Genomic DNA, 17710 nt, shown 5'->3' with positions numbered 1-17710 from the left:
AAGCGTTAGAATGGCCTGCATGTCCTACACATTGTAATGAAGCGCTCCATCAATCACTGCTCAGGGAAACCACTAAAGAGCACTCAACAGCTCACATCCAATTTGATTTGGAATTATTGATAGTCAATTAAAGACATCAACTATAACATAGTAGCCTATATAGTCCATGTTTTTTTTGTTTAGTTTTTTTAGAAATATAGTTCTAAACAAAAAATATAGCCTAGTATTTTACTAGGCTATAGCCTAGTAAAATACTGGATATTATATTTACTGTGTGTAAATAACTACCTGCTCAATTAGCATAATTATGGGAAATCAGTTTTTCAATTTAGCCTCAATCTCAGAAAGGTATAGTGAAATGAGCATGCTGCAGTAATCATCTGACCAAATATCGCCTACCAGGAAAGGGAAAGAAGCTTGGGTTTTTATGCAAGCTTTCATATTCCTCACGTGGCCTATGGTGTGGGTTTAGACCTGGACAGATCTCTTTGAACTGCGTCCAGAAAGGCTGGCATTTAGAATAATTTAACTAAATCAACATTTCAGATGGGAGAAAGTCATTGGGTTCCATATATGCAGCCACAATACAGTGCAGTGTTGTTTTAACTCAGTCTAAAAATGGACAATCTTTAAATTAAAACTGGATTTTACTGTGTAGGTGGTGTATAGGCCACACGATATATAAATAGCATACAGTACTACAGTTGAAACTTGAAATGTGATGATTGGGGGAGAAATGCTCAAATATTTAACTGTCAGGGATCAAAATGTATATAAGCTCACTTGTGCTTTCTTCATCTTGCACGCAATCAGACCAGAGGAGAGGGCCATTTCCTGATTTAAGATAGTTTTGTTTATTTGAAAAATAATAATCAATAAAACACAATAAATTCCAGGACTTATTTCCATTGTGGTCCAAGAAAAACATGATAGTTCACAAGGATCCATCCGAGCCATGTGTCATGCAAAGCATATATATGAAGCGTTGCACTAGAAAACATTCAGAATTCAAATTAGAAAACGTCAACATATTAAGCACACTGAACCATATTACCCTTGGTGTCCCTATTCTGGGCATGTCGTTATAGGTGACAATTTTCCAAACATTTTAAAAAATGTAAAAAAAAACATATCTACCACCTCACAACACTTGGCATCATTCGTAATGCATTGTGATGTTGTAGATTGGCTATTTCACCAAGTAGAACACTGTTTTACAGCTAAGTATAGAATACGTATTTAAGTGGTTGACACTTATTGTGACCATTGTCATACATTTTAATGTCACGCAGAGACCCACCTATATACCGACCTGTTTCAAGCTACATGGGACACAGGGATTCTGTGTTCCATTTGATTTCAGCCTGACCCCAAACCATAGACAGACAATTCCTAATTCTTGACCACCTGAGTGTCAACATCGTCACGCTTATTTGGTTGTCTACCTCATGTGTGAAGACTGTGACACTTGGCTGGGGATTTAAGAAGCAGTGGAAGTTTTATTATGATCTAAGCGCTGACTAATACAGCGTGTCAACTCCGTGACATTGTGTCAGAGTGTAAACCGCTATTTCAGTCTTGGTGAGCGTATCGAGGTGACAATGAAGAGCCATGAGACATAGCTGAGTAAAGCTGACCCTATAGCACTAATAGTACTTGTTACATTTCCAAAGTCCTGTGAATGATTCTATTTGAAGATGATCCAAACCTTTCAAAATGTTACTCCACAACATAAAAAAATGTGACACGTACGAGCTATGACTAAAATTAAAGTAAAACTAGTGGCTGTTGAATTTATTAGTTATCTCAAGGAATTGCGGAAGATGTCATTTAAAAAAAATAACTATTAGACAGACCTAAAAATTACACTTAAGAAATACACAATGATATACCATTTAAAAAGCTTTAAGTTTTCCTGTGAATCACTTAGTCTTTAATCTACACATATTAATCGCTGTGCCATTAAAGGCACATTATCTTCAGTGAACACCTCAGCGTCTCAAGGCAGTGAAGCAGCATCATTTTAACATTCTGGTACTCGAATAACAAATTGACATATCATGAGTCCCGTTCAGCGAATGCGATTAAACCGTTCCCACATTCTGCACCTGGAGAGAGAAAGCGAGCGCGCGCGCGCGAGAGAGAGAGAGAGAGAGAGAGAGAGAGAGAGAGAGAGAGAGAGAGTAAGACCCCATTATCACCCCTGGTGTGAGTGTGCACTGCTCGCCACGGGCTGGAGGCCTGACTTCTTGGGAGGGTCTGGAGAGGAGACGGCCCCTGTGCTACAGTGATGTATGGGCAGATGCATCAAATCGCACAAGATAAACAAGCGATGAGTTTCATCAGGGCCATCATAGCTTTAATTTGGCTGCCTAATGAGTCAGATCTAGTGGTGGAGATAAGAGTTGTCAGAGGCGCGGGGCTCTAATGAATTTCTTGCCACTTGTAATCAAGGTTGCCTGTCTGAGGGGGGATGATTAATGGAACCCTGGAGGATTCCCTCGGCCCTCAGCCTTCATTACAGCTAATGCATTCTCAGGCAAATTAACAGAGAAATGCAAGGCACAAGCCAACGGGGGAAGGAGAGGGGGGAGAGGGGGGGGGGGAGAAATGAGGAGAGTGGGAGATGGGTATGGAGTAAGAATGTATGTAAAGTCAGGAAGGGTGAGAAGAAGAGTGGGCATGGAGAAATGAGATGTGCGGCAGAAGAGTGAGGGGAAAAAACTGTGTGTGTGTGTGTGTGTGTGTGTGTGCGTGCGTGTGTGTGTGTGTGTGTGTGTATGTGTGTGTGTGTGAGAGACAGAGAGAGAGATGATCACTGATGATTAGCAAGATGTGGCTATGGAAATTGAGTATGAAGAAATGGATAAAGGGCAGTCATAGGGGTCAGGGAGGAACATGGACATGCGTTAGGAGGTTACTGGTCACACATGATGGAGGGGAAACCGATGGAACGGATCTTTCGGGGGCTTGTCAGGAGGAGCGACCCCGAGAATGAATACTCATGAGAGTTGGTCAGATGGAGAGACCCCAGTGGATATAATTACTGGTTGAAGAGGTTAAAGGGTTTGAAAGGCGGGACGTTTAGTTCCGGTTTAGGATGAAAGAGAGATTTAGCAATGGGCCGGGGCATGGGGGTGGCGCCAGGGGGGCGCCTGCCCTGCATGGGAAGCGACGGAAGCCTGTCCATATCAGGACAAGGCAGAGACAAAGATGTTAAAGGCGAGCTACTCGGACAGGATGTTTTGTGTCGGTGCCCACGTGCATATAACCGACTGCCTGATACCGCCGCGCTGTTATTATAAAGCAAACACCGCGGACCAGAGCATGCTGCATGTTATGGAAATATGGACGCAATGTTTGCAAATATGGCCTCGTCAGGTCTTTGTGTACCCATCCATCAGCTTCAGACCCACCTCTGCAATCTGGGAGGCAATTTGTCTGAGAGGAGGTGGGCGTCGGAGAGAGCCCTCCTCACTGTTTAGCCGGCCCTGATGAAATACCAAAACACACAGCAGTTGCCTGGGAGCACTGTAGCCGTGCTAATGCAAACACAAGTGGCTGGAGTGGCTGCAAAAATCATTGCAAAAGTGCAGTAAAGGAGTGTTGATTTTCATTTATTGTGGCCGTGATGCGTGTCAGGTTTATCACTTAAAATCTGTTAAGTGAAAGTATAAACTATAGGCTTTAGAGGTGAGTGAGTGAGTGAGTGCAATAGTGCATACATGTGTGACCATCTGAGCCGAGAGGAAGAGGAAGAAAGGTGATAAAGAAAACACAAAGAGGAAAAGGAAGGGGATGTAAACCAACATTATATGCTGAGACAAGATTAGCCGGAAAAAGTGGATTAGTAAGGGTTTGACTCCTCCGAACAGTGCGGCTTGTCATTGTTCCCTGCTGTGTTGTGCTCCCTTGACACTAAGCTCACTTCTTTATCTTAATCCTCAGAGAGTGTTTGGGGGGCCACGAGCAGGAAGTAGCGAGGGTAATAGTTTACTTACCCGAATACATTTAACGATGCATCTCTCAGCACTGCTCTTTTGCATCGTAGAAGCCTGGTTAGCCTGACGAAAATATTAGCTCTACAAGCACACGCTCACAGGCAAGCGCTTACATCTGCTAATTTCAGTGTGCAATACCATCGTGCGACGAAGGCTTTTGGTCACAACAGTGGGCAGGTCTGACACTGTAGTGTGGCGTGGCTTTGGTTTGAATGAGGAACAGTGGTTTCCGGAAGGAAACATTATTACCTACGTTCTATAAAACAGCGATGAAAGATGTGCCAAAGCTACCTTGTAAACAACAAACCTCTACTCTTTTCAGATGGAGCACTACAATGGAAAGTCAGAACAGCCCTTTCTAGGAATATGTGTACTGCATATAGTTGCTGATGAGCCTTCCCACATTTTCCAGTGTAAGCAAACTCACAAATGTTCTGTTGTAATGACATCAAAACACAACACCCTGTTCAGTAAGTCATTAAGGTCCATCACGTTATCGTTAACAACACATGGGTCTAATAACGTGGGCATAGCTTCCCTGTTGATCCGAGACCTGCAGTCTATGATGTTAGTCTGATGAGGCACGCTTTCATGAGAGGCAAATTCACACCGGAAGTTCAATAAATCAATGGCGGGGCCACGGTGGCACAGTCGGTAGCGCTGTCATCGCCCAGCTAGAAGGTCCTGGGTTCGATTCCCGCTGGGGAGTCGTTGGCGTTGGTGTGTTTTCTCCTCCGCGTCATCAGTGCCCATACCCGAGGCGGGGTTGGAGAAAGGGCCTTTCTGTGTGGAGTTTGCATGTTCTCCCCGTGTCCCCTAGGGTAGATACCCTCACAAAAAACATGCAGTAATCCTGGTCTCTAAACTGCCTCCCCCTGGCGGGGGAAAGGAACTGGTCGGAATAACGTGTTCCTTCCACGCGCTATGTCCGGCCGGGGAAACCCCCCCCCCTGTCAGGTGAAAAGAAGCAGCTTGGACTCCTCATGCATAGAAGGAAGCATGAGGTCAGTCCGCTGCCCCCCCCCCCCCAGGTTGGCAGAGGAAGTGTAGCGCCCAGGATTACATTAGATAATTGACACTGGGTGAAAAAATGGGTTGCAAAATTGTGGGATAAAAAAGTATTAAAAAATAAATAAATATCCATGGCAGTGAATGGAGCTGTCTGGACCAGCTCTTGAACAAACATTATTTTGGAACAATTGTGACCTTTATCATATAATCAGTTCAGGAATATAACAGAAGACATATCACAGGTTGTTTTCTAATCATTTGCTATTCAATGTGCACATTAGGCCTACATACATAATCTTATTTGAGGATCTAAACAGCGGCAGGTATCGTTTCTGTCTCTGAGGTATCGCAAGAGTTGGCTGCCAGACAGGAAACGGTGGACTTTGTATATTTATAGAGGTATCTAAAGAGCACAAAGTAAGCTTCTGAACGTGCCAAATATCGCGAGACTGTCCATTATTTCCTGTCCGGCAGCGAAATCTCGCGACACCTCAGAGACAGAAACGATATCTGCCGCTGTTTCAAAGCCTCAATAAAATGATGTACTGTGTGCACATCGAAAAGCAAGCGACTATAGAAAACAAACTGTGATATGTCTTCTTTTATATTCCTGAACCGATTATATGACAAAGGTTGCAATTGTTCATAAGTAATGTTTGTTTACAAGCTGTCCAGCGGGCTCCCATCCATGTATTTCATCGAACTTCCGGTGCCACCGATCATAGACGTATAAACGTAGACGCCCTTTCCGGCTCTGGAGCGTATATGTGCTCAAACTTTTCCCTAGATTCCTTGCGAAGCCCCGCGGAAGCATGAGCGTGTGTCAAGGGCCTCACACACCGTCTGCGAACGCCGCGCATCAAAACAGCCGCCTCCGTTATTTTCAATTAACCTATCGCACACCGCCGGCGTCCGACATCAACACAAGGAGGGCGTCCCCCTCCTTCAACACACACCGCTCCAACGAACTGCAGCGGCCAATGAGGCATCTATTTTTTTAATAGGTTGAAGGTAGGTCACCCAGTGGTATTGCAGCTGTTTGTACCCCAAACCGACAGACATGCATAGAGACGGAGATAGAGCAAAAATGTGTTTAGCAAAAATCGGCCTCCTGGTAGTGCGATAACAGGATGATGTGTAAATGTGGGGAAGCGTTTCTGCTCTGACCTCCAGGTGGTTTGCGTGCAGTTTTGCGTTGATTGGTCCAATGGTGCCGGAGATTAGCTGCACGCACGCACTCACACAGGGGCGAAGAACAAACAACAACTTCCACCTGGCAGAGACAAAAAGTACAGCTTCGCCAAAAATTGGAATTCGCAGATTAGATGGAATGGGCCAATGATTAGAATCAGTTTTATCGTCACTTCCACAATACACACTACGCATACATTGGTCTAGTGGTGTGAAAAAAACCCACTGTGGTTTGCGATTAGAAACACAGTTTAGGCATAAAAATGTTGGGTCCAACAGCAAAATAGGCAGAACAAGACAAAGTACTACACACATTTGTTTATTTCCCAAATCCAGGGAAGGCTACATTGTTTTATTGGAGTGTTTATTATTAGGTCAACGGTCAGCCAAGCATCCAAGCATACAACAAGTAACTCTTTAGCTTTTGCTTTGTTTCACGTTCTTAACGTAAAAGATAAGGAATTACAATAGGAAAATTAAACAAATAAAAACAAACAAAAACCATATTTACATACTGCATTATAAATATGTCAAATGTACATCATTATACACCAGTACCAGTGATGGCCAAGCAATGTAGAAACATTGGGGCTAAACAGAAGTACCTTACATTATGCTTAAAAGCAGAGGAAATAAAAACATTTAAACATGGTTCATAGGTCAAGGTGAACGTATTGTTGACCTATAACCATTAGAACTTGTGGGCCTAAGAGGAGTATGTCCTATGATAGAAGTACTTAACTAATATGTACACTTATACTCTCCCTTTAGGCTACTTTAAAGAGGTCCTTTTGAGGCAGTTTTCTGGGATTTTAGTGAAGGATATAAGACATTTTGTGGCACAGAGGGTTCAGGTAATCTCTAATAGGTAAGTACGTATTTATGAACATATGTAGCTCCTCTTAGCAATTCTCCCAGACATTGAAAAGTACCCAACCACTTAAAAACATTAAAAAATAAATCGAAACTGCAAGCTTGCAATACATTGTGAGCTTGTAGATCTGCAATTTCCTTAATGTTTTTAATTATTTTCTTTTTAAACCTCCGCCATGCCTATAATGGCACGCCCAAAATAGGGAAGGCAAGTTGAAAGTAGTCCATTCACTGAAATACACTATGCTGGTACCAATAGAGAATTCTACCACACACTACAGAAGGCCATTGAAATGATACAGTACCACTGAAACCAATTCAAAAATAATCTGATGACATGGGTGTCTCAGCCATCAGTCTCTCTTATGCTCAACCTTACCCGACAATATATTCCATTTCTCTGGGTTTCAATAAACTAGAAATACTGGGGAATGCCATTTGAGTACCAAGTTGATACAAAAAAAAGTTAATCTGTAAACATAAACCCTGCCATTGTAAACTGACATACGACAAAAAAAAAAAAAAGCTAGTTTAAAATATTAAATGGCAGTTGAAGAAAGACAATTTGACAAAGTACATTAGTGTCAATTCCCTCCGAGTATATTTCTTGTTCAAGCCCCCACGTTGAATCAATGTTGAAGAGTGTGAATTCAGGTCATAATTTATATCCCTTCTTGTTCTTTTTAATCTCTAAATATCAGGTTCATTTCAAGTCATCATAGTTTCTCAGATCCATTTGGTTATGTCCCTTTTGTTAGGTTGAGGTGATAGGAGGCTGGGTTAAACCCACATACGTTTGCGGAAAAGGAGAAGGGACATTGTGTTTATGTCTCCCAAGGTCGGAACAGGTTCACAATGTTCATATGAGGATACGTTGAAGGAAGTATAACTACATTTTACAGAACTCCGTACATGAAAATACCTCCTACATGGTTGTTCATTTCTCCAGTGTCTTTTCTCCAATGTTCATGAACAGAAATGCCCATCAATTCTCTGCTGCAAAGAATTAAAGAGACACACACACACACACACACACACACACACACACACACACACACACACACACACACACACACACACACACACACACACACACACACACACACACACACACACACACACACACACACACACACACACACACACACACAGTATCATGTACTTCACAGCAACAACAAAGCAAAATGTGTTTGTGTGTACCAATGTTAGGGCTTCGACCTCAGGAAGTGAATAGATATTTCATTACTCTTGTGTATCTGTGTCAAACAATTATCAGCACACTCTTGTAGATCCAATGCAGAAAGGAAATCCAACAAAGATGTCGTAATGAATTTCCTTCTTTCAATCGACCCTTTGAATGAAGTTTGATTGAAGAGGCATCGTCATAAAGTCTCAATGGCCATAAAGCATATTGCCCCTAAATTACTTTATAATCATGTATGATTTGCAACAGGATCATAAGGGTGGAAGAGAAAATGTCTCATTTTCAACAAATGCTGTGTAGGCATTGTGCAATCAACTCTTTTATGACAAAACCCCTTTTAGTATTTCAATAATTTGTACTCGTCTCAAGAGTTTGATAGCTGCATTTAAGTCATATGTCATTATGGAACGCCACAATAGCCATAGACATTGATGTAAACTCGATCATATAAGATTTTGTCCCTTTCCAACAAGACCTGACATGAGAGGAAAAGTTCAAGCATTAAGGAAATGCTTTTCGTAGGAGGGTTGCAAAAATGCCGAAGTTATTTGGTTGATGCTTAAAAACAAAAAAGCTTAAAGCTGATAGATTTTAGCTCTGTGACAATAATGCGAGCTATAACCAGAACACGAAAATAACAATCGTAACAAGTGGGGGAAAACCAAACAATGAAATGGTACGGTGGTGTCCACTGGGGCACACCCATCCGAACGCGCACTCCTTCTAGCGCAGTGGAATATCTTAGCATTCTGTCCATTATACCGCCTTGACAGCTCTCCACTGATACCGGGCTTACACTGTATGGAACAGAGGAGGAAGGCCTCACTCACACGTAAGACACACGTGTGTCCTGTGTCTTCTGTGTGTCCGCCTCAATGCATTTCCAATGGGAGTCACATGGTTTCATGGCACAACCTTGTTGCATGGCTGTCTTCTGCCCCCCCCCCCCCCCCCCCCCCATGCAACAAGGTTGTGTCTTCAAACCATGTGACTCCCATTGGAAATGCATTGAGGCGGCCATGACACTCGCAACATCCAAGACGCAATGTGTCTTGCTTGTGTCTCAGGTGTGAGTGAGGCCTAAAAGAGAAATCTGCTAAGTAGACGGCATAGGTGGAATCACTCGGGTAAGTGTTTGCAGCTGTGTGGTCCCTGCTCGTCTCCTCCTACATGATGCTGATGCTGCGGTTGAGCTCACACTGGGCGTTGTTGTTGTTGACGTTGGGATTGCGGCGGCTCATGTTCGGGGTGGGTTCGGCCAGGCCACTGGCGTCGTTGGGGCAGCCGTGCTGAAGCAAGATGTCGGAACATTCCTGGCTTCCGGCCCGCCGGGCGTACGACAAGGGCGTCTGGCCGCGCGCGTCCCGACTGTTCACGTCCACGGCGTACTGTGAGTTGGATATAATAGACATTTTGTGGTTGTTTTGTGTGTAGAAGGAAAAAAAAGTACTTCCATTTCCCTTGGATTATCCTAATAATTAACTCATTTGGTGGTCGGCTCAGAGTGCCACACATAACCCTATGGGCGAGACTCTTAGATTGAAAGGCCGAATTTGGCCGGAAACTGTCCCACGATTTAATCCACCCAAAACATAGTTTTTGTAAGCTAGGATCATATCGTTTAGAGAAATGAGCCGCAAATCAAGCTTGTTTTTGGTCTAAAAAGAACAATCCGAGATATTGGCGTTCTAAAAACAGCATAACACGGCGGGAATTTCCATTTCAGTTTTTCTTTTTCAACCGACCGCTACAGTGTTCTGAATCTGAACGCATACAGGACACAGTTGATCCCCGTAATCAATTGATAGCCGTCCAAAGGTGATTACGGCACCAAATGTCGACTAAATCTACAGTTTGACATTTGACACATGCTGAAAATAGCGTTGTGAACTTGTAGATCTGCTATTTTCAGCATGCAACCAAGCATACAATGACTTGTCTTTTAGTTCTACTTGATCTCTTCTCCACTATAGTCTCTGTCAGACACATTTTAGTCTAGTTTTTATTTGTTGTCTGTATATTTTGTCTTAGTTTCAGTCATCGTAGCTTCGATTTCATTTAGTTTTCTTCAGCAAAAAAAGGTAGTCGACGAACATCTTTCGCCACAGTTGCAGTCGAGGAACTCGACACTGTTCCCCCTATGCAGCTACCTACGCCCCCAAATACCGAGCGCGCCGTACTCCTCCATAACCTCAAGGGCCCACTCAGTCACTCACCCAAATGAGCAGCTGTGTGATGACCACGTTGGCCATGGCGCAGGAGAGGTGCAGCGCGGTGCGCCCGTCTCCGTCCCCGTAGGTCTCATTGACCTCCTCCTTGGTGCCGTGGGCGAGCAGCAGCACCACCGTCCTCAGGTCATCCTCCACCACCGCCCGCAGCAGCTGCTGCCCCAGGGGCACGTCCGACTGGGGCAGCGCCCCCAGGAACAGCTTCTGCTCGTACTTAGCTCGTATCCATCGCTCCTTCTCCTCCCTGGAGATGGTGAGAGAGAGAGAGAGAGAGAGAGAGAGAGAGAGAGAGAGAGGAAGTCTGAGGCGATGTAGGTCAGGCAGCAGAGGCTAGATTCAGGATTGAATTTGATTCAATTCATTTCAATTAAGAATGAGAAGCGGAGATAAAACGTGAGATGAAAGTCAACCAGCACAAAAGGAAACATTTAGGTAAGGGGGGTGATTATAGAAATCATAGTTAATGTCTCAAACAGGCCGAAGGCATGGGGAGAGAGTATGTTTTGCATTCCGTCCGTGTGTGTGTGTGTGTGTGTCCGTCCATCCGTCTGTTAGCAGCTAATCTTCGGCACCGTTAACCCGGTCGTTGCCAAATTTTGCACACACACTCCCTACATGCCAACGATGAACCTCTGCAACAAATTTTCCAGAACGGCCTGTTATAGCGCCACCAGGAGGCCGACTTTTGAAAAACACATTTTCTGCTATTACTCCCGCAAATCGTGACACACTATCTCTATAGTCATGTGTTCAAGACGGATCTTTCCAATATTTCATATTCCATCCTAATTGGCTAACATTGGCTTTCAAAGTTGGCAGGATTGGCCCGTTTTGAACAAAAAGCATGAGCGCAGCGTGCAATTTACGTGAAATCTTTCACGGACATTCCTACTAGGCTGAGGAATATATCACACCCTTTTCACATTGGCCTGTTATAGCGCCACCAACAGGTGGATTTGATTTGTGCAAAACAAATTTTTGGGACAAAATGCCTCAAATCATCCAATTGCCATCAAGGCGCAAGAAGAAATGGCACCCTTTTCACATTGGCTTATTATAGCGCCACCAGGAGGCCACAACCCGACCTGCCCTGGTGGAGACCTGTGCCCCGAGGGGAACTTTATCTAGCCTTTTTTCTTTTGCCAGGAATACGCTAATTGCGGTTAAACATATCTATAGATAAAAAGCAGAGCAAGAAAGAAATGGGGGTCAAGTAACTGTCCAAAGAGAACCATAATGCTCTTTTTCAATGCAAGAAAAGCCACAATACTAAAGTCTTTTTTTTCCTACAATGAGAAACATAAGAGAGCTTAACGTGGTACTTTAGTCCATATAGGGTGTGAATGATTCTTCTGGCTCTATACACCCCATACTTTCCACTGACGGTGGCCCACAGCGATAGGGTTAAAGTCTAGCCAGCTCTGTAAAGGTTACACATTGTGAACAGCATGTCTGCTATGGACAATACAGCAGGGGAGGGAGGGGGGGGGACATGTTTTTATCAGCGCTGTCAGCCGTCAGTCTGAAACTGGTGGATCTCCCTCCTCCCCTCACCATAAAAAAGAGATAGTATGTGTCTCAGAGAGCCCCAGTTTTTCCCCTGGGGATCGGCTGGGGCCCTGAGTCAGATCGATGGGGCTGAATGGCAGCCTAGAGAGGGCTGCTGCAGGGATGTGGGGCGCTCCTTCAGTTCAGCCCCCGAAAACAGAGAATACACCGAGAGGGAGAGAGAGAGAGAGAGAGAGAGAGAGAGAGAGAGAGAGGGAGGGGTGGGTGGGGAGGACTCAGGCTCCATATCCTCTACTGCCAGTCAGAATTCTATCTATTGCTCTTCATCTTGACCCCTCGTTTCTTTCTCTGCCCACACACAAACTGTCAAAAAAAAAAAAGAAAAAAAAAGAAAAGAAAGAAAAAAAAATCAATACGTTTGAATGACTGAGCATGCCCAGTGTGGAGCTGCATGCGACCCCGTGAACCCGCCAGTCGGCATGATAAGGGTTGCTAAGAAAGGAGGCTGTTTGGACCCGGTGTGAGTGACTGACAGAGAGAACAGCGTTTTGTACGGATAGCGGGCGACACTAGCCTGGGCTGGTTGAGAGTGACAAGGTTTCCCGTGGGGGTCTCTCTCTGTTCTCACACTGGCTATCATCATGATAGACCGCTTACTTTCAGCTCGCAACCAACACGCTGACAGTTCTAATTCACTTCCATTCAATTCAGTCACGATCACGGGAAAAGATAAAACGTATACTGTTTAGCGAAGTGCTAAATAGCACGTGAAATGGAATTGTGTCATTTAACTAATTTTGGGGCGGGAACCCCTTTCGGTGATAGCGTTGTGTTATGCTTTAGCTGTTGAAAAATAGCAGATCTACAAGCTCATAGCGAGCTTGTAGGTCCGCTATTTTCGAAAAACGACTGACACAGAAACATAGCTTTTTCAGAAAGCTGTCAGGATGTAGAAGACATTTTTTTTAATCTGATCTCAGGTCAGAATCGGTTAAATAAAATGTCGTGCGCATGTTGACCACGCAGTACGTCAGGTTGCTAAATACAGCATTCCGTGGTAATCTGTGACCGTTTCAGTCTTCTTGTTATGTACTCGAGTCAGGAGTAGCGAGTAGCTGTCGAGGCCAGGGTCCCTTCACGGAGCGCCCCATCGTATAGTTAGTATACCCAGAGTCTGGCACTGGCCCCTAACTGCAGAGGTTAAGTGTCTGACGGAGCAGGGCCAAGCCTTTGTCAGAGGCCAAGCACAGTTTGATTAACTGCAAAACACCACCGGAAGCTCATAAAGCATGCTATTTAAAACACGTACCTTCAACTTTCACTGTCCCATTATTAAAATACATTTGAAAAAAGGTCCAGTTGTTGTTTTGAAATACTGTAGCTATTGTGTCTCTCGGCTCATTGCAATATACAAAAAATTTAAATGACATAAGACCGGGGCTTCTCGACTGTTGAATGCGACAGGGAATGTCCCTTTTCTCCCCCAAAGCATAAGCAAATCTTCTCTAAAAGGGTGAAGTGTTGTGTGAACAACAATGTAGCCCTAATGGCAGGCAATTGGAGTGCCTAGGAGTTTTATGGTGTAAGTCCTCCATCAAACCCCACTCAGTCATTATGTGCGGACTGCCTGTTAGCAAATCAATGGGCCTCAAAACAAGTGGATTGCTTAGGGTAGCAGGGGACAGTCATATACCCACCCCTCTTGCTTCCAATGGAGGGAGGGATCAAGTAAAAAAACTAAAACTAAAACAAGCATCTATTTCTAGTAAAAACTACATCCTAAAAGTAGGATGTTTGAAAACTCAATATGCCTCACCGGTTGACACTCAAGGAGAAAACCTACAGCTTTGCACGTTTGGTGGGTTGGTGGGTGGGGGGGCGGGGGGGTATCACTGAGGGCTGCTGTCCAAAGTTGGCTTCAGAAAAGCGAGGCCCCTGAATGGGATGCCTGAGTCTGTAGAGCCAAAGTGAATTGATATGAGCTAAATGAGGCAGAAAGTTAGCACCAAGACATGAAACAAAAAAGGGCCGAGGAGAGCCATTAAGAAGACGTCAAACTCCCAGAAAGGAGCCCAGAGGACACTTTGTTAGCCTCTCTAATACAAAAATCGGGCCCGAGGACTCCTGGAAAAGACCTCGGCTCCATAATCAACCACATCTCTTTAAGAAGAGTCAGGTTTTTTTTTTTTAAAGGGGGAAAAAGGCAGCGAGGCGCAGGCAGTGGTTTTTCCGTAAATTCCTCAGCTGCTGCCACTTGAAAGCCGGAGTGTGAAAGGAAGTGAAATGGTAATCCCGCCTCTGTCTTTTGTTTGAATTAGAAAAACAATCTAAACAGAGGTAGAGGTTTAGACAGTCGGGGGGGAAACCGAGACCCTTGAAAAGGACACTTCCTCACCGCAGGAGGAAGAAAAATAAAATCAGCAGACTTAGCATGTCAAAGCGACCAGGAGAGGAGAGGGAGAGGAGAAAGAATAAAAAGAAAGTAAACTTTCTCTGAAAGAGGAGGAGGGGAGGGGTGTTCAGGAAATCAAACCAATGGTTTCCCGCACGCACGCACATGCACACGCACACGCACACACACACACACACACACACACACACACACACACACACACACACACACACACACACACACACACACACACACACACACACACACACACACACACACACACACACACACACACACACACACACACACACACACAGATGTGCGCACATTTTAAAAGCACATACAAGAGTTCCTTCCTTCCACATAAGCACGCACACCCATCAGCACCTCTCTCTCTCTCTGCACATGCTTGTTCTAAATGTATCTGTTGCTCCGGGGACAGCTGGCATCTCAAACCTCCCAATAAAAAAAACCTCCGTCTTTGTCTCATTGAACTAAAACACAACTGGTGTTTGTTTCGGAATGAGAAGCATGAGTTATATCTTCACCGCAATCCGGGTGTTTCATTTCCCCCTTTTGCGACGATTAATTTGATACGAAACTCAAAAAAACGTTGAGGGTTTCTATAAGCGTAGAACTGTGGCTCTCTTTTCATAGCGTGGCAGCTAGCGAACCTTCAGAGAAAGGGCCACCTTTTATAATTCTATTAGAGTTCCCTTGCCTTCAACCCTGAGCTGAGCAATGGATTCTGACCCTGACTTAATTAAGTGGCAAATGGCGGAATGATTCTCCTAAACCCAGCCCACAGAGTCAAGAACACATGACTGCGTTCAAATAAAGAGGGACAAACAAGGATAATTAGTCAAGCCTGAAAGACAAAGGCAAATGGGAATTTATAGGGGAGGTGGGGACGGGGGACGGGGGGACTGAGACAGAGAGGGTGGAGTTGGTGCTAAGAGTATAGCCGTAGAATGACCAATCCAACTGCCCTCCAATAAAGGTGCATTGGTCCATATAGGAAGCGGAGGAGGATGTCCGTCCTGCCATTAGGCCATCTTTTCCAACACATCCTTGGTCCTCCCTAAACAATCAAAAGGTTCCCCGGCTCCTCCTCCTCCTTCTTTTTTTCCCCCTGCTTCAAAAAATTCACTGTGTGGACACATCAAATAGACGCACTGAGGGGAAGAAATGAGGGGGCGAGGGAGGGAGGGAGGGAGGGAGCCTAAACAGTCTTCACAGTGGGGGTGGGCAACTTGTAATGGACCGATTTCCCATGCAGCCAGCGGCTTCACTTCCACATATTGAGAGAGAGAGCGTGAGTGTGTGTGTGTGAGAGAGAGAGAGAGAGAGAGAGAGAGAGAGAGAGAGAGAGAGAGAGAGAGAGGGGGACGGACGGACAGAAAGACACAGAATGGGGGCCAAGAGGAAAACGACAGAGGGAGAAAAAAAAGCACACACACACACACACACCAGGGAAAGAAAGCTGGGCCCCAAAGCTTCAAAGGTTGCTAGGGCCGAGCAATGGAGGCACAACACAGTGAAAAGTGCTAAATAAGACTCCCCGTGGTCGGCGTGGGTAGCCTACAGTTAATAAAATCTCTGCTCCGAGGGAAAGAAACAACTGTAAAATGTGACTCAAATGGCGATTCAGGATTTCAGATATACAGCAGTTGTTTTTTAGTTTTTTTTTTAAGTTTTTTTTAAGTTTCAAGAACATTTTGGCCCCGGAAAGACATGCAGTCAGTTGGGCTCAGACCGCCGAACTGCCATAGGTTGTCTTGTGGGAGAGCAGCGGGCTCTCTCCAGAGAGGTTATAGGGAGGAGAGAGCATCTGGGTGCCCGCCTAGAGGCAGAAGGATGAGTTGAATATATTGTGACATTAATGAGGTTGTCAGACTCCTCATGATGGAGTGGGCTGTGTTTTTGTGCCAGCAAGACTAACACCCTTTAAAACGCTCACGCTGTTAACCCTCGCTGAACCCGGGGCCCTCGCTGACAAAGAGGGGACAATAATACATGCAGGCACTGCCTTCACACACGCACACATATGCTCGAGACCCTTGTTCCTTATGGAGTGAGAGATTATCGCCCATTAAATCGACCACACTTCATTCAGAGTGACCCATATGGCTTTGGATCTCTTTCTGCAATGCATTTATACTTTTGTGATAATTGAAACATCTCGACGTACTACCTAGATATACGTATACAAGTTGGAATAACGTATCGGACCTGTGTCACTGTGTCTATACCTGGCTTTAGAACCCAGCTGCATGTGGCATGTGGGTAATTAGCGACTGTGGCATCAGTCCTCCCACACGGGGCTAATTACTGACCTGTGGGTTTCATTTAGAGAGACAGAGAGAGAGAGAGAGAGAGAGAGGGTGGTGGTGGTGGTGGGGGGGAGGGGGGGGGGCTTTAGCCGGAAAGACCTAGCCGTTCATTTGTCTAAATTAATTACCCCCACCTCCACCAGGGCTCCTGGCAAGGCCAGCTATTCTAAAGGCTCTTCAGAGAGTTGGCATTTTCCAGCACCCCCTAACCTGTGAGTAGCCCCGCCCGGAGCCTCGCTCCGCGGGTTCGGGGGGGACGGGACGGACGGACTGGGACTGATCTTCAGGACGGAGAGACGGACCGAGGGCGAGCTCATTAGACGGCGACACAACCCCCCCCAGAACCACCCCCAGATCGCTTTGGGATCCCACAGCGTCTCGTGGTGCCACACAATCAGCGCTATACAGTAGCAACAGCTGAGGAAGGAGCGGGGCCAAGTGAAGCCGCCACCGCGCGGATGGGATCGGAGCGGAGAGAGTTAAAAACTATATAGCAGCAGGTCCGGATGGGGGCTTGAAGAGGTTAGTGGTGTGATTCATTTTTATTACCGCGCAGCCCCTGCAGGCGGCAGGAGTGGCAAATTATTTCTGAAACAAAGTGGAGGCTCTCATCAGAGCTATTACCTGCCTGTGGCCGTGGGCGCCGAGCAGCGCCGAGCCCCACAGAGGGTGACAGTGAGAGGGGCCGCGCGTCAATGAGGGATAGCCGTCCACATCCGTCCCATGCTCCGGGACATCTCTCCGCCCAAATGAAAACCGCCACGTGTGCATTTGTGCGAGTGGGTGGGTGGGTGCACGCGCGTGTGTCCGGCAGAGACCGAGGTTAGCAACGAGCAACTGGACAACCCCCCACACCCTCTCCCCCACCTCTCTCTCTCTCTCTCTCTCTCTCTCCGTCAAAATACTCAGTGGCACATTTTCTATCGGGAGCGTGCCAAGCAATTAGAGGTGGTGTGCAAAACAAGGCG

At 45.5% G+C, this 17710-nt stretch overlaps 1 protein-coding gene across 1 annotated transcript in view; it reads right to left on the bottom strand.

Annotated features, from left to right (window-relative positions):
- Window positions 1–9289: 9289 nt before the first annotated feature.
- The window catches only part of agap3 (ArfGAP with GTPase domain, ankyrin repeat and PH domain 3), a 163082-nt gene continuing 154661 nt past the window's right edge, over window positions 9290–17710 (bottom strand). The window contains exons 15-16 of the mRNA XM_083782403.1: window positions 10497–10752; window positions 9290–9668 (exon numbers count right to left, since the gene is read on the bottom strand). Of these exons, the coding sequence (XP_083638529.1) occupies window positions 9447–9668; window positions 10497–10752 (478 nt within the window). The 3' untranslated portion in view covers window positions 9290–9446. The remainder of the gene's footprint in view (window positions 9669–10496; window positions 10753–17710) is intronic.

The sequence above is a fragment of the Protomyctophum parallelum genome, assembly GCF_964188405.1.
Source record: "Protomyctophum parallelum genome assembly, chromosome: 14".
Classification (NCBI taxonomy): Eukaryota; Metazoa; Chordata; class Actinopteri; order Myctophiformes; family Myctophidae; genus Protomyctophum; species Protomyctophum parallelum.
Note: the sequence above shows the minus strand (reverse complement) of the source record. Positions and strands in the feature narration are given on the sequence as shown.